The 18,077-nt window shown below is 33.4% G+C and overlaps 1 protein-coding gene across 1 annotated transcript in view; it reads right to left on the bottom strand.

The window, feature by feature from the left end:
* Nucleotides 1–4,037: 4,037 nt before the first annotated feature.
* The window catches only part of LOC114327148 (phosphatidylinositol-binding clathrin assembly protein LAP-like), a 37,273-nt gene continuing 23,233 nt past the window's right edge, over nt 4,038–18,077 (bottom strand). The window contains exon 3 of the mRNA XM_028275668.2: nt 4,038–16,696. Within this exon, the coding sequence (XP_028131469.1) occupies nt 16,380–16,696 (317 nt within the window). The 3' untranslated portion in view covers nt 4,038–16,379. The remainder of the gene's footprint in view (nt 16,697–18,077) is intronic.

Below are 18,077 nucleotides of genomic sequence, written 5' to 3'. Positions count from 1 at the left end.
TTTGAGATCTCTCAAATTCTCTATTTTTAATATAAGATTGATGTTCACTTATTCTAACGTCTAATGGTCTTGATGTCTCACCTAAATAAAATTGTTCGCATTCACAAGGTATTTTATAAATGCAATTCTTTGTTCTTTCTTGATCATTGTTAGGTTTAGTTTTAGATAGAATAGATCTCAATGTGTTTGTTGTTTTGAATGTTGTTGAAATGTTGAATTTATTTCCTATTGTTTTAAGTTTCTCGGATAGTCCTTTTATATATGGTATTGATATTTTCCTCGTATTATTTCTGGTGAATGTTGTAGGATCCCGTTCTAAGTTGTTCTTTTCCATTCGATCCAATCTTGACAATTCCTTATTTATAAACGATAAAGGATAATCATTTTTTAATAAAACAGATGTTAACAATTGTTTTTCTGCTAAAAAGGAATTTTCGTTAGAACAAGTAATTTTGGCTCTATCATATAAGGATTTAATGATTCCCTTTTTAACGTTGATGTTGTGATTTGACTTGTAATTGAGATATCTGTTGGTGTGTGTTGGTTTTCTATACACTTGAGTCTCATATCCAATATCCTTCTTTGAGATCAAAACATCGAGGAAAGGTAGGCTGTTATTGTATTCCTTTTCCATTGTAAATTTTATTGTCTCTTCTTGATCGTTTATAATATTCAGGAACGTATCCAACAATTCTGATCTATGAGGCCATATTGAAAACACATCATCTACATATCTCCACCATACTGTGGGTTTTAAATTTTGTTTAGAAATAATATTAGTTTCGAAATCCTCCATAAATATATTAGCCAATAATGGAGATAAAGAAGAGCCCATTGCTAGACCAAAATTTTGTTTATAGAATTCATTGTTTAGTTGAAAATAGGTATTATGGGTACATAATGTCAATAACTCCATTATAGCTGATACATTTAGTCTTGTCCTAGTTGCCAATGTATTATCATTCTCTAATTTCGTTTTGATTATGTTTAAAGTTTTATCTAATGGTACATTTGTAAATAAACTGTTTATTTAAGTTTTGACATAAACAGTTTATTTACAAATGTACCATTAGATAAAACTTTAAACATAATCAAAACGAAATTAGAGAATGATAATACATTGGCAACTAGGACAAGACTAAATGTATCAGCTATAATGGAGTTATTGACATTATGTACCCATAATACCTATTTTCAACTAAACAATGAATTCTATAAACAAAATTTTGGTCTAGCAATGGGCTCTTCTTTATCTCCATTATTGGCTAATATATTTATGGAGGATTTCGAAACTAATATTATTTCTAAACAAAATTTAAAACCCACAGTATGGTGGAGATATGTAGATGATGTGTTTTCAATATGGCCTCATAGATCAGAATTGTTGGATACGTTCCTGAATATTATAAACGATCAAGAAGAGACAATAAAATTTACAATGGAAAAGGAATACAATAACAGCCTACCTTTCCTCGATGTTTTGATCTCAAAGAAGGATATTGGATATGAGACTCAAGTGTATAGAAAACCAACCCACACCAACAGATATCTCAATTACAAGTCAAATCACAACATCAACGTTAAAAAGGGAATCATTAAATCCTTATATGATAGAGCCAAAATTACTTGTTCTAACGAAAATTCCTTTTTAGCAGAAAAACAATTGTTAACATCTGTTTTATTAAACAATGATTATCCTTTATCGTTTATAAATAAGGAATTGTCAAGATTGGATCGAATGGAACAGAACAACTTAGAACGGGATCCTACAACATTCACCAGAAATAATACGAGGAAAATATCAATACCATATATAAAAGGACTATCCGAGAAACTTAAAACAATAGGAAATAAATTCAACATTTCAACAACATTCAAAACAACAAACACATTGAGATCTATTCTATCTAAAACTAAACCTAACAATGATCAAGAAAGAACAAAGAATTGCATTTATAAAATACCTTGTGAATGCGAACAATTTTATTTAGGTGAGACATCAAGACCATTAGACGTTAGAATAAGTGAACATCAATCTTATATTAAAAATAGAGAATTTGAGAGATCTCAAATATGTCAACACGCATGGGATAATGAACATAGAGTTCAGTGGAGAGATTCAAGTATAGTCCTGAAAGAATCAGATAGTAAAAAGAGAAAAATCAAAGAAGCGGCTCTAATTATGCTAAATGAAACCAATTGTGTCGCAAATTCCTCGGTAGAATGCAGTAGGATGTGGTTACCCATACTGAAAGAGGAAGTCAATAGAAAGAAAATACCAAGATTAATAAGTCAATAATATCGAGCTAGTACATATTTTATATTTTAGTATTATATATATCTAGTATTATTAATATTATTTATAATTTAAACATATTACAAGTCAGAATTTGGTATTATTTTTTGAGAGTAAATTAATGTAAGACCAAATACTTACGATGTCGGGATAGTATCACAGGGTTTTTCCTGGTTTTCCCTTGTGATTTACTATGAAGTCTCTAACTCGAGAATTTTACTGTCGTTGCATTTGGTTGTCTTTTTAAAGACATATTACATGCTATAATTTTTTATGACGGATATTCTTGAGTTGGGGTTAATTTCATGTAATCGAATGAACTATCTTTCAGTAAGTCGTCCCAGGAACGCAACTCATAAATATTGGCAATATCATTTTAAAGTCTTCTACTTTAAAATGTATAATATATGTCTGAATTGCCAATATAAATGAGTGAGATTAAATAAATTATTAGAAGAATTTTTTTGCTTAGCAACAACACTTTTGTTTATTAGTAATATTTTGTATTTTCACAACGGCACCCGATTTGGGCGTCGAAACGTTAATAAAATTATTTTTTTCATTTTAATTGTGGCTTATTTCCCATATAAATAATTAATCATCTGTCTTTCTCTTATTATTGAATCTTTGATTTCTTTTTGACCTTTGTTCTCCTGTATCCACAACAATCCTGACACTGTCATTTTAGCCGAAAATATTGAGGATCTTCAGTTCAGAGGCTGGTGACCAGAATAGCGGAATTTGGATAAGAATATGGTCTAACAATGAACTTCAAGAAGACAAAATTTATGAGAATATTGAAAACTCAAAGAAATAGCGAGAATCTCCTCATAAACGGATCCAATCTCGAACGGGTCGACCAATATGCATATCTTGGAACAATGATTAACTCCACAGGTGATTACTTCCAGGAGATCAAAGTCAGAATAGGAAAGGTTACAGCAAATTTTAACAAAATGAGAAAAGTGTTCTGCACACGAGATTTGTAGTTGGAGCTAAGTTGGCTAAGTGCTAAGTTTTCTCGACTTTATTTTATGGAATGGAAGCTTGGACTTTGAATGAAAAAACTAGAATCATTTGAGCTGTGGGTGTACAGAAGAATTCTGAAAATATCGTGGACAGAACACGCCATAAACAAAGAGTTTCTGAGAAAGATGAATAAAGAAATGGGAATTTTAAATACCATCAAAATAAGAAAATTAGAATATCTCAGACATATTACACGTGGAGAGAGATACAACTTACTCCAATTGATTATGCAGGGAAAGATTCAAGAAAAAGAAGCGTAGGAAGACGCAGAATATCGTGGCTACGCAACCTGAGAGAATGGTGCGGATGTACATCAAATGAACAGTTCAGAGCAGCCGTCTCTAAAGTCCGAATAGCTATGATGATTGCCGATCTCCGTCGTGGAGATGACACTTAAAGAAGAAGATCCTCAACAATACCGTGGAAATGTTTTTATTTTGGCTTTTGTATACTTTTTAGGAATATTTTTACTTCATCATTGAATTGTTTGAGTACTTCAGTGCAACATTCAGATAACTGTCTACAAGACTCATTTTGAGCCACATTTTTTTCACAGATCCGCCCTTGTCTATTTACCAAAGCTCCTCGTACGCAACCACAAAAATACCCAATGGAAATAGCTAGTAATTGAGAAATAGAAACGTATTTTCTAACCGCAAAAGTTTGTGGTACAATGAATCAACAAAATCTACACAATGATTACAAGTACTCGTTCATTAAAGATCTTTATTAATTTCATATAGGAAGTGTTTACAAAACCAAAAAATAGTTATCTAATCAACTTTGCGGCTTCGAGAATCAAAAACCGTGTAATGTATTCAACAGTATACCACAATTATTTATCTAAGGAAACTATGTTATGTTAGTACTTTACACATATTATAAACATCTCTAACACCGCTACATTATTGTTCTGTCGGGTTATTTTTTTTACAATACTGCATGAAATGATTCGGAATCGAATTGCAATACGTTCACATTTTACATCTAAATGACTAGAGTACAGTTTGCCGCTAGCAAAAATATTATACAAAAATCAATGTGTGGATATAAACTATTACTTATGTAACTTTTAACGTGAACTGAAAACTCCCTGGTGTAGTTGGTATAAAATTTAATTAAGAATAAAAATTTTAAAAATCCAAAAAGGATTACATTCATTGTTCAGAACAAACGTTTTTGGACTTATCAGTCCATCATCAGTTAACTCCGTGTCCTTGCAAAATAGCCACAATGCCAAACACTGATTGGATTAAAAATGTTCAATCTACATTATAAATACAAGAAAATAACGACTTAAAATCGAGGGCAATGGATTGACTCCAGAAACATGCGAGTACTCTACTTTTACATAGTTTTCACGTCTGCTTTGGAACACGCTATTCTGCCAAAGACTAGCTAGTCTTTGGCAGACCTTTAGACCACGCTAGTCTGCGTGGTAAAAAGCAGACGTAAAAACTACGTAAAAGTAGAGTACTCACATGTTTCTGGAGGCAATCCATTGCCCTCGACTTTAAGTCACGTTATTTTCTTGTATTTATAATTGTTGTGAAAACAACAGTTAAATTATTTCGCATTTATGTAAATATGTTGGGACAATCTGTATTGTGTTTGAAAGATTTAATTCTCTGAAAACTTGAGTGTTAGTGTTGTGTTAGGGTACAAAAGATAACGGACATACGGTTGCTGCTTTGGCGTCTTCGGTGGTCGCAAGGGTATAAACATGTGTGGATGCCATGGATACGCTCTTGTTAAGTGACATTCTTAGCATTAAACAAAATATTGCAGTTTTAGAATAAAAACTGAGTACTACTGAGTAGTCTGTCGCCAGCCTCTCTAAGGCGAGGTGTTAATGTGTGCTCCTCTTTTCGTCGTGAAAATACGTTACGCTCTCGCAATAATTACCCCTCTCGCTAATTGTCAACACGGAAATTTGTATAATAGACTCTTTCTCTCTCTTTCGCTACTAAGACAATTTATCGTTAAGCCGCTTATTTGTCAAACTCGTTGTTGTTAATAAATGTTTTTGTCGCTTGTCACTTTTATTTCTCGTATGCACAACCCTTCATATCGTGTTAATTAGTAACTATAAAACCAGACCAAATAAATTCTCAGAACCAGTCGCTCTAAAAGTTCACTAGTTTGTTAATATCGAAGGACTCCCTGCTTTGGGACATATGCGTGTGGTCCTAAAATATTCACCTATGTCCAATTAGCAAAAGGTAATAATTAAACCCTTTTCGCCACTGTTGGGGTGAGATTCAATAAAAACTCACACCAATAATGTAGATTGAACATTTAATCCAACTAGTGTTTGGCATTCTGGCAATTTTCCAAGGACACGTAGTTCACTGATGATGGACTGTTAAGTCCGAAAACGTTCGTTCTGAACAATGAATGTAATCCTTTTTGGATATTTAAAATTTTAATTCTTAATTAACTTTTATACCAACTACACCAGAGAGTTTTTACTTCACGTTAAAAGTTACTTAACTAGATGGTATACAGCCAACTTTCGGGAACCATCCGGTTTTATTTATATTACGTATGTCTGTCTTCAAAAATTATAAAATATAACATTAAGTAAGATGGGCCAAATTATTTGAAAATATATTGCTAATAAGAATATAACCTATACTCTACCACAAAGAAATTATTCCTTCCCACTACTTTGGATTCCGCAATAAACACTCAACAGACCAAATACATCGCCTAACAAATATTATAGAGAGATCTCTAGAAGAGAATAAAATATGCTCAGCTATTTTCCTAGACATAGCAACTAGTCCAGAGAAATAAGGTTTTTGTCGGGACACTTGAGCAGCTAGGTTGCAAATGGATTTTTTGGGTACTATACAGGGTGTCCAGAAACTCTACCGACAAACGAAGACAGAAGATTCTTCTGATAATTCTAAGACAATTTAACCCTATTCACTTAGTCCGAAAATGCTTCCTAAGGGAGCTAGAGCTCTTTGAAGATGGCGTCTTGTAATGAGTTTTTCTTAAATACCTCCAGAACGCTTCTATATAGAAAAACAAAAATTGGTACGTTTATTTATCTTCCAGAGATAAATCTATTCCATCCATTGCGAATTTTTAGTACCGATCATAGGCGTCCGTTTTGGGCAGGACAACGGTTATTTTATCGCATAACTTTTTTGTCTTTAATTCTTAAGCATTTTTGACACTGTATTATTAAATTGTGAGGTATTCTACATCTTAAATTGTGAAGACAGAACTTTTAGAGTTAAATAGTAAGGCGAATATTCAGAACTATAACCAATCAAAGCAGGAATCCCACAGGGCAGTGTTCTGGGACCTATACTATATTTGTTATATACCTGTAACAACCCTGTTACAGAACATATTAAACTGGTCCCATTTGCAGACGACACTGCAATACTAGCAGTCAGTGAAACATTCGAAGAAACAGCAAGACACCTCCAAAATGCAGTGAACGAATAATCGCAAAATCGATTTGCTAGTAAGGATATAACCTCTATTCGACCACAAAGAAATTGTTCCTTTTAACCGATAGGGAACTTGCACATTTTTTTTATTATATAATAATGTTCAATTTTGTATAAAAATGAGATTTCCAAAATTTCACGCTTCAAAAACTCATAATAACTTAGAAGTACAAATTTAAAGTCTTATGTATCTTAAAATAGTTCAAACGACCCGTGACGTCACATAGTTTAACTATATGGTTCCGTTTATGGTTATATTGAGGTATATTCTTCTTCTTCTTTAGTTTATTGGCCTCCACCTACTTGGGTATTTGGCCAGCTCGTCGTCGCGGAATAAAGGAAAAATATTTATATTCTAATGACATTTATCGTATGTCATTGTAATAATATATACCAGTTTGTTGAGATTGGAGTTTGATATAGTTACTGAAGGAAAGGAAAGAAGGTTTACTATGGAAAATAAAACCATTTTGTAAAAGAACAAATTTTCTATGAATAGTTCAAACGATCAAAAACACTTGTAACGTCACATAACTGCATTTTCTACTGACGTTTATAATGTCTAATTTAAAATTATATACAATTTTGTTTATTTTGTTGGTTCAGAATGTAAACATATAGCCCGATGACGTCACGACGCGTTTTGGGCTAGCTGGTATAATTTGAATTTTTAATCGTCTTTAGGGGCCAAACGAAAAACAAACAAAAACTTTTTTATCTTTGATACATGTTTTAAATTATGTTCTGTTGTGATTTATAACATTTTTTTCGAATTTAAAATTTTATGCAAGCTCCCTATTATTTCCAAATTACATACTTTAAAATTTTTTCGGCCACCGTGTACGTACGTTAAATTACACAAATTATGATAAACACAAACCAGAAATGTGATAAAAACAGTCAGAACAATATACAATATCTATTTTTATGTCGTCACATCGAAAACAAAACAACAACACAGCTTTACCTAATTGATAATATTTCCTGTCCAGATTTGATAATTTCTGTTTGTTTTAGAAGTAATACACAACAAGTTTTCTCAACGAGTCAACAAAAAGAGTTTGTTGCTGTAACGATGAAGAAAAATATGCAAAGTTTACTGATTTTTACGAAATAAAAAAAAACTAATAATAACACCAATAATTTGGACGTTAGAACTTCTAAAAAATACAACTTTTACAAAAAAGCTAATGTAAGAAAACAGTGTTCGAAGTAAAACAAACTAAAACAATAGACAGGTCTTAGAATAATCAGTAACCTGTATACATAACCAGACACCCAACTAAGGAAGGCGTTGTAATAAAGAGAGGTGTCAGACAGGGATGCGTCTTATCGCCCCTACTTCGAAGATATGTAAACCAGCCCTGAAAGACATACACGAGGAAGTAGTGATAAATGAAGAACGTCTGAACAATTTCAGATATACAGGCGACACAATAATCTTCACAGCTAGCATGCAAGGCCTACAGAATATGTGAGTCACTTAATAAGAAATCAACGGCGCTATGGCCTACTGCAGATTATATTAGAAGTAACAAGTATAAGTATAAGGAAGAAGAGTCCGTGTATGGGTCTATCCCTTGGAAGAAGTGGTTTTCTGGAATATTTGGAGTAGCAGCAAATCAGCGAAAATAGCAATATTAGTCACAAACATCTGTACCGGAAAGGCTTCTTAACAAAAAGATGCATAAGTCAGTTTAAAAAAGGAAATTCTTCCAATAACTATATAATTTTCTAGTCTATGCGTTTCAAAGAAATGTTGGCCCTACACTTATGTGGAAATCTATATATGGGTCGTTCAGCCCCATTTATAATCTGTGATATATGCTTAATATAGTTTATATCCACCTTGATCAAACAAAACCTTCAATATATTTTACAAAATTACCTCAAACATAATGTTTACTGATTACTTTAAATCCTTATTTTACATATTTCACTACGTACTTTTATTTCATGTAAAACTACGGATATTTTCATTAGATGATATTAAAATCTGAAGCACTTTTCAACAATTTATATTATTTATACATATTCAATAAACGGGAATGTAAGGATACCGTATTATCAAAATAATATCTCAAGTTTCTGGCCTTTTTCTCCGTCAGTCTCCTCGGTTCACGAGTAGTCTTAAGGGGAGAATCTAACACACTTGTCTAGAATATCCATAGAGTCTGTAAGATTAAGATTGTATTGCTGTATGTATTAGCTTTAACAAAATAAAAGTGTATTATATGCAATTACAGTCACTTTGATGACAGCTGTCATCTGTCTGCGCTATAAACTAATGCGCAGAATTAACGTTAACCTTGAAAAATCTACTAGAACTATTCGTATTCTTAGGGCCGGTACTTTATGTCCCGATTAAACCCCGGTTAGGTAAAAATACCTGTTAGGGTCTCTTGCGTTGTAATAAATGCAATTATAATTATTATTATAATTATTTATGATTATAATAATAAGTATAATTGCGTTTATGCCTATGTTATGCATATATTTCTGTCCCGATTAAACCCCGGTTAGCTAACCGAGGGTTAACCGGGACATAAAATACCAGCCCTTAAACTGTTCGAATACACTGTAAACTTGTGTCTTTATTGTACATTTTAGTGTAAGCATGACTAAGATGCATTTTTGGTTTTTATTTAAAAATATTCATGCAGTAAAAGTCCTATTAAAAGTCGTACATAACCGAATTTATAAAAATGTGAAACAATCATCGGAGACGAACAGTTTGGATTCAGAGCCAGAATGGAAACGAGAGAAGTCTTCATAGACTTCGAAAAAGCAATTGATAGAGTAAGACACGAACTACTATTAGAACGTTTGCAAGAAGTCGGTTTCGATGGGAAGGACATCAAATTACTAAAACATTTATACTGGAACCAAAACACCAGAGTTAAGATCTAAGGTTACACGTCCGCATAAGTAGAAATTACGAAAGAAGTTAACACAAGGATGCGTTTTGTCACCCCTGCTATTTAATCTTTATTCCGAGTTTCTATTTAAAGAGGCACTGGAGGAGTCCAAGGATGGAATTAAGGTGAATGGAGTATTAATTAAGTAATTAATTATTATTTACATTTAAAGGGTTTTTACCCGATACATTTTGGTGGCTCAGGCATGCAAATTTTGTAAGTATGACCTCTTGTTCTTGAAAACCTCTGTCAATTTTAACTTTTATCTCATTTAATTAGGTTATACTTAATTTTAGGGCTTTTAAACACTGATGATGGATTCCTTAATCCGAAAACGTTTTGTATTGTGACCCTTATTTAGGGTATTTTAATATATACCTTTTACAAGAAACTTGGTATTTTTGTGATTTATGGTATACAGCCAGCTACAGGAAGTTTATTTTCCTCCTGGATTTTTTAATGGAGTAAATATCAACAGTATCAGATTCGCCGATGATACGGTATTGATTGCGGATTCTGACTTGGGTATATCGACTCATCGACAGGACCAACTCAGTTTGTGAGCAATTTGGTATTAAAATAAACCAAAGTGATGTCAACCTTAAAAAACCAAAATGTACTTCAACCTTGCACATTTTAGAAGAGGTCAATAAATTTAATTACCTGGGGTGTTGGATCAATAGCAGCCTAAATCCTGATCTAGAAATAAGATCGAAAATAGTACAGGCCAGAAATTCTTTCGAAAAAATCAAAAGACTCTATGTGATTCTCTAATAAAAGTCGAAATTCGACTATGTTTATCAAAATGCTACGCCTGGTCGACAAATACAGCATTCTAGTGTTATAACATCCACCTCGTTTGCCGGATTTTGCACCATGCATTTTTACGTGTGTCTTAAGGTCGCATTTGCACTAAAAGGAACCATTTTGAGTCCATTGAAGCTGCGGACGGAAAAGGGACGGCTTAAGCTTACTGAGAAAACTTAAGCTCACATTCTTAACTTAAGAATGGAGAATACAGGTATGTACTAGATATGGAAGTACGTTTTAAGAGAATAGCGCCATCTGAGGATGATGAATTGCGTAACGACTATTTCAGACAGTTTTTAGTATCTGATTTCGGTTCTATTATTCAATAAAATCTTAATCTTAGAATCTTCCAATGATGTTAACATCAACAGATACTAAACTTGGTATTGTATCGAATACGTACAGTGCCAGTCAAAAGTCCCCTCCCCCTCGTATCTTTTGAACGGTTATACTTATAATAGTGGAATTTGGAGGGAGGAAATAGGCTTCTTAACTAATCATAACAAGTGACGTAATAGTGATAGATATCGTACAGAGCCACTTTGACCGATAATTTTAAATAGGACCTTATGGCAAATGATATCTCGTTTGAAAGGTATTGACACACCTATTCAATCATACTAATTTTGTTTTGGTTTAAGTGTAAGGTTTTGATGAATAAATTGAATAGATATGTACTAAATAATTGTAGTTTCGCATTTAATTAATAAAGATTCAAACGTCCGCCTATGGTGTTGGTCTAGTTGTTTTTACGTCAATGTCAACTTATTTGACAAATAACCATAACCGGACGTTTAAATCTTTATTAATTAAATGCAAAACTACAATTTTAGTATTTATTTACTTTATTCATCAAAATCAAGTAAACCCAAACAAAATTGGTACGATTGAACAGGTATTTTCAATATTTTCAAAAGAGACATCACTTGCCATACGGTTCCATTAAAAATTATCGGCCAAATTGGCTCTGTAACGTCATCTGCCACTATGACGTTACCTATTATGACTATTTGAGAAGCTTACGTCCGGTTATTAATTTACTCCCTCCAAATTTCAATATGTAAGTATAACGGTTCAAAAGATACGAGAGGTGAGAGGACTTTTGGCTAGCACTGTATAATGTGTTAGAAACAACCCCTAAAACGTTTAATTATCATTTGTAGTTCACATATTTCCGGTATCCCTTACCGAATTCAGTAAAGGCACGTATTCATTATGTTGGTGCTCCGCGCTCCGTGCAACTGCTCCAATCGATACGGCATGCGCTCCCCTACGTATAAACCGCCACCGATTAAAGCACCGAGGTGGATCGCGCACTGTGGGAGCGCCAACGTATCCACTACGTGGAGCAGTTGCAGGGGCGCGGAGCACCAACACAATGGATACGTGTCTTGAAAGACGATGTTTACATACGCATTAAAAACTAGCCAAACAAAACGAAAGCATTTGAGTTGATTGTGCACAAAACCTTCCTGATATTCGATAAAATATATTACAATACAATAACGTGCCGTCTGTGACAAATAACAATTCAATTTAAAAATATAAATAAAATAGTAAGAACACTATAAAAATAAATAAACAATGAGATCGCATATGTATCCCAACATTCATAATATATTTTGAGAAAAAAAATATCACAAAGCACATCAACAAAACACTGGGCGCTACATCGAACAAAACAATCTTTAATATATGTAAAAAATGTCAAAGAAAATGTTCAAGGAAGCTCAAATCGATTCCATAAAGAATAACGTATTGTTATGAGTCACATACCCCTGATTGCGGCCCTGTGCACTTTTTGCAATTTGTCGCAAATGATGTCAGTTTCTATAAAGATTTTAAATACAATGTTGAGCGATTTTTGCTATTTTTACGGTTCTCATGAGTCATGATATTAACAAAATTTGTCAGTTCCATCGAATTTGTCGCTATGGAATTTTCATTGTTAGAGGCTAACGTTCAAAACCTATAATATGAAATTTAGATTTTCGGTTTTGGCAACAAATGTGAGACATTTGAAATATTCCGGTAGGTGAGTTGACGGAATTAAAAATAATAAAAATAAGTGTAACGACGAACAGTAATATATTTATTTATTTAGGGTGAACAAGCGGTGTGTTTGCTTATATCTCGAACGAGAGTTGATTGCCAGCGAGCCGAGGGTTTGTCTGCATCGTTTGCATGCTGTGTAGTGACTGGCCTCCGGACCACCACTTTTATGTCAACTGGCTTTGCGGTTTTGAGATAATGGCCCATAAATTACTGCCTCTGCCTTTTAAGAGATGAGAAGCTTTTTGGTATTTTAAGAAGTTGACATAAAGAGTGTGGCGATCTGGGGCATCGTAACCTATTAGTGTTTCCTTGAAAGAAACATTAATCTTACACAATCTGTTTAAGGGATACTATTTCGTTCTCGAAATCAACGGCATATGGTTTGTATATCACATGTGGATTTTAAATGACCAATGCCGTTTCGTTTTGAGAAAAGTTATCAAAAATTAAGAAAATAAAATTAGCAAAAATAGTAATTAAAGCGTACCGCTATAGAAATATGTCTAAAAAACGCTGAATTTAGACTTTCATAGGAAATAGTCAGTTTTAAATATTTTACATCGTTTGTAACGTGAAAGTTTAAATTCAGCGTTTTTTAGGCATATTTCAAATGCCTCATATTTGTTGCCAAAAATCAAAATCGAAATTTCATGTTATAGAATTTGAAGATTAGGCTCTAACAATGGAAATTTCATAGCGACCGGTTAATGGAAGTAATAAATTTTATTAATCTTATGAGAATCATTAAAAATGGCAAAAATCGCGCTACATTTTTTTAACAACTTTATAGAAACTGATCTCATTTGCAGTAAAATGCAAAAAATGCATACAAAAGCTGCATTCTTCACCTTTAACTTGCATTTTGATTTTTGTCGATAGGACACTCATCAAAAGATATCGAATTTTTACCGTGCGTCGTCGTGTTGATACCAATTTTATTTAAAAAATTGATTTCGCGCGCGTAACTGACATTCAAAATCACCGGTCGCTTCAAGCGTTGTTTCTGAGAGAACGGTTAATTCTACAAAAAAGCGCTAGCAAAGATTGTTGTTCAAAATTATCTCAGCTACATTTCTTGTTTGAAACATTTTTTTCTGCGACATAGATTCTTGGTAAATCAATGTTTTCCGTTTTCCTCTTGTACGAGGGGGGGTTTTAGGGTTGGGGTTCCAAAATTGACACTCCCAGCAAAATTCAGCTTGTTCTTTAGATTTTTAGAGGTTAAGTGGAATTTTCGTCTCTGATGTCTAGACTAGTGGCACAAACAGAAGACGAAAAACATATACCAACCAAAATATTGGTTCATACAGTGACAATATTATTTATTAAGAACAACCAAAAAGAGGAAGCAGGAAAAACCTTCACGTGAACAAGCTGTAATGACCGATATCCACAAGATTCCAAATAGATATCCTTTGTGATGCTGATTCTGAAAAATCTGGAACATCCAAGTTTGTGTAATGCTTCCGTGTCCTCATAACAATTAAACCTGAACAGAACTGTTAATAAAATAATGTTAAACTACTACATAACACTTGACAGGTGTAGCTTACTCAAGAATAATTTGGCCGAAGTAGCACCCAGTATTGTAAATGATTTTTCATAGTTCGAACAGCTCTGTCAAACAATATTTTGACACTCCAGAGTGAATTCAGACGAGTTATCTCTCGCATGAAGAAAGTTCAAGCAACTTTTGTATTCTAGAACTATCTTCAAACGAAGGATTTTCTTCACCCTGTACATTATTGGAACAATCAACAAATATTCAGTACTTAGGTTAAAAGTCTTAGATAAATATCACTACTAGAATAATTATTAATTGTTAACTTGTATAAAGAATAAGTTAAAATCGACAAAAAAACATGTTTAAAAAATCACATTTGATAATTTGATTGGTCGTGCATTATACATATATATTTTTCAGCATTAAAAATCACTCATAAAATTGACTCCGACGAGCCAATTTTATAAAACACTTTATTTATTATTGGCCCGTAGGAACCAATTTTATTCATTATCGAATAAACCTTCCAAGATCCATTATATTATGGAGAGACAATTTTATTCATTATCGAATAAACCTTCCAAGGTCCATTGAATTACGCAGGACCAATTTTACTAATTATCGAACAAATCTTCCAAGGTCCATTATTACTTATAAAATTGGCTCGTAGGGGCCAAAACACTTTCATAACATTGGACCGTAGGAGCCAATTTTATTCATTATCGAATAAATCTTCCAAGATCCATTATATTATAGAGAGACAATTTTATTAATTATCGAATAAACAAATCTTTCCAAGGTCCATTATCACTTATAAAATAGGCTTCTACGGGCCAATTTTATTCATTCTAGAATAAACCTTCAACGATCAACTATATTATGCAGAGCCAATTTGACTAATTATTGAATAAATCTTCCAATGCCCATTAGATTATGCAGTCGATCAAGAATTTAAATTGGCCCAATAGGGACAATCTTATTAATGATTTTAAAATTGGACACTATTGGCCCGTTAACATGGAGGGTAATACTAGGAGGTATGAGACTAGTACGTATTATAATTTACTCTAAAGTTATTCTAAAATATTATGGTTATTTTAGGTAGAAACTCAGTTAAAGAAAAAGAAAGAACATTATTTAAGCCCGAAAATTGTTTTATTAATGTTATAAATGTAGAAAGGGTGCCTGTTGCATACGGAATAAATTTCTCTCGTATTCATATCAATATCGATAAAAAATAGCTTACTATTATAGTATGCCTCAAGGATCTGTACTTGCACCATTGGTGTTTAGCCTATAATATTGCAGACAAATATCAAACAAATTAAATGAAGTCCTAAGAGAAGTAGAAATGATGCCTTAAGACTTACAAAGCTACTTCCAAAAATGGAGATCTTAAATATTAACCTCATTAAAATAAAGAGATCGTTTTTTACATAGTTGAATTAGTGAATTCTTCTTTTTGGTGTGCCTATCTGTGACGAATGGTGACCTCGAATATCCTCAAATATCCTCGGATGGCGACCAAGGACAAGCAAAAGAAGTAGAGACAGACCTCAAACAAGATGGACTGATGACATCAAGCGAATGGATGCAAAAAACAGCAAACAGATATGAATGGACACACCTAAGGGAGACTTACATCCAACGATGAAAGGAACAGCTGTTGATGATGATTATGATGATTAACGAATAGATAATAGTTATTTTGAAAACACGCCATTCCAATACAACAGTTTTCGTACTATGTGATACGTAACTAACATTAACAGTATCCACGTTAAGTGACAGTGTGAGTAAACTGAGTTAACCTCGCCCATGTAGCAGATTTCACTTTAAAAGTTCCTCTCTGTGTGAGAAATCAGTCTATCTGTCTGTTTCTAATCTTTATGATTTTTTTCGCCTCATAGGGACCATATACGTACTTACTGATCTTTTACCTTGTTTTTATTTGTTTCTTTCTTTCGTCTTTTACTGAGTGAGCAATTTTAAAGAATTATTTTTTGAACACTGCGCTTTTTAGTCTTACCCACATTCTCCAAAGATAGATATGATTTCTATTTCAATAAAATACCTTTTACTTAAAAAAGTTAAAAATCATAGTAAGATTAGATATAATCTAAAAATAAATTAGTTCATCTTAAAATATAAATATAGGAACGTTCTCTAAACAAGTTCGGCAAATATTTGTTCATTGTTCTCAATCTCTTTACAAATAAATAAAAATAAATCGTCTTATCAGAGTTGCTAAAATTTTACATTTGCCATATTACACATATACTTTAATAGTTTTTACATTACAGAGCGCCAAAAGGATCAAAAGTTACCTCTTGTTGCTGCTGCTGTGGAGGTCCGGCGTTCATCTTAGGGCTGCCCATCACGGGCTGTTGCATGGCCGCGAACTGGTTCACTTGCCCCATCATCGGCTGCATCGTTTGACCCATGACGGGTTGGCCCATCATTCCTTGTCCCATCATCGGTTGTTGAGCCATCATGGGTTGGCCCATCGCTTGTCCGACTGGTCGGTACCCGGGTGCTGTCATCGGCTGAGCTGGCCAGCCACCAGCTGGCTTTGCTTGGTTCTTTGGGGAATTCCATTGAGGACCTCTACTACCTGTTGAATTTGAATACATTGAAATGTCAAATGATTATGTCTCGAGCAAATTATTCGGTTATTCTCCTTGGTTTACCGATCAACAGACACTTACCCTCCTAAAATTGATAAAGCAGGGAAAGAGTCAAGGAAGGCGCAGCATAGGTAGAAGAAAAATGTCCTCGCTGAGAAATCTCAGAGAATGTTTTGGATGCAGCTCAACTGAACTCTTTCGAGCTGTAGTATCAAAAGTTAAAATAGCAATGATGATAGCCAACCTTCGTCACGGAGATGGCACGTAAAGAAGAAGAAGACACTTATCCAACCGTAGTTTATAAACTTTTGTGGTTTGGGTGAAAATTTAAACGAACAGTGGGAAAAATCGACAAAAATGAAGGAAATTAAGATAAATCTGAAGACCGCAAAAAAATGACAAAGCGACAGATCCTGACGACATTCCAAGTAAAATACACAAGCTTAGAAATATTAGAATTTTTTTAGGGTTGTAACTCCCTTTTTATTTCCAGAATAATAGTGTAGTTAGTTTAGTTAGAATAGGTTACACATTTGCTACTGGCTGAATGGGCACTTGAGCCCAAAGGCAAAAAAACTCCCTTTTTCAATACTATTTACACCAGAGGACACCTGCCTAATAGTTGGTCCAATTCAATGCTCATAGTTCTACCCAGTTTTCGTTTCTGTACATAGAAGCGTTCTGGAGGTAGTTTAAAAAACTATTTACAAGATGCCACCTTTACAGAGCTCTAGCTCCCTTAGGAACCATTTGGTACTAAGTGAAATGAGTTAAATTGTTTTAAAATTATATGAGGGATCTCCGGTCTTCGTTTGTCGGGAGAGTTTCCGGACACCTGTATACAGGGTGTCCCGAAAAGATTGGTCATAAATTATACCACAGATTCTGGGGTCAAAAATAGGTTGATTGAACCTAATTTACCTTAGTACAAATGTGCACATAAAAAAAGTTACAGCCCTTTGAAATTTAAAATGAAAATCAATTTTTTCCAATATATCGAAAACTATTAGAGATTTTTTATTAAAAATGGACATGTGGCATTCTTATGGCAGGAGCATCTTTAAAAACACAACAGTGAAATTTGTGCACCCCATAAAAATTTTATGGGGGTTTTGTTCCCTTAAACCTCCTAAACTTTTGTGTATGTTCCTATTAAATTAGTATTGTAGTACTATTAGTTAAACACAATGTTTTTAAAACTTTTCTGCCTCTTAGTACTTTCTCGAAAAGGCAGTTTTTGTCGAGATATTTTGAATATTTGTCACATCCACCACATATTTGTATACGGTTAAGTACAATTAGAGACCTGGTGGTAATATGAAAATTTATTTATAACTAGCTGACCCGGTGAACTTCGTTGCACCTTAG

The sequence above is a fragment of the Diabrotica virgifera genome, chromosome 3 (assembly GCF_917563875.1).
Source record: "Diabrotica virgifera virgifera chromosome 3, PGI_DIABVI_V3a".
Taxonomy (NCBI): Eukaryota; Metazoa; Arthropoda; class Insecta; order Coleoptera; family Chrysomelidae; genus Diabrotica; species Diabrotica virgifera.
The sequence above is the reverse complement of the archived record's forward strand: the minus strand, read 5'-3'. Positions and strand labels throughout refer to the sequence as shown.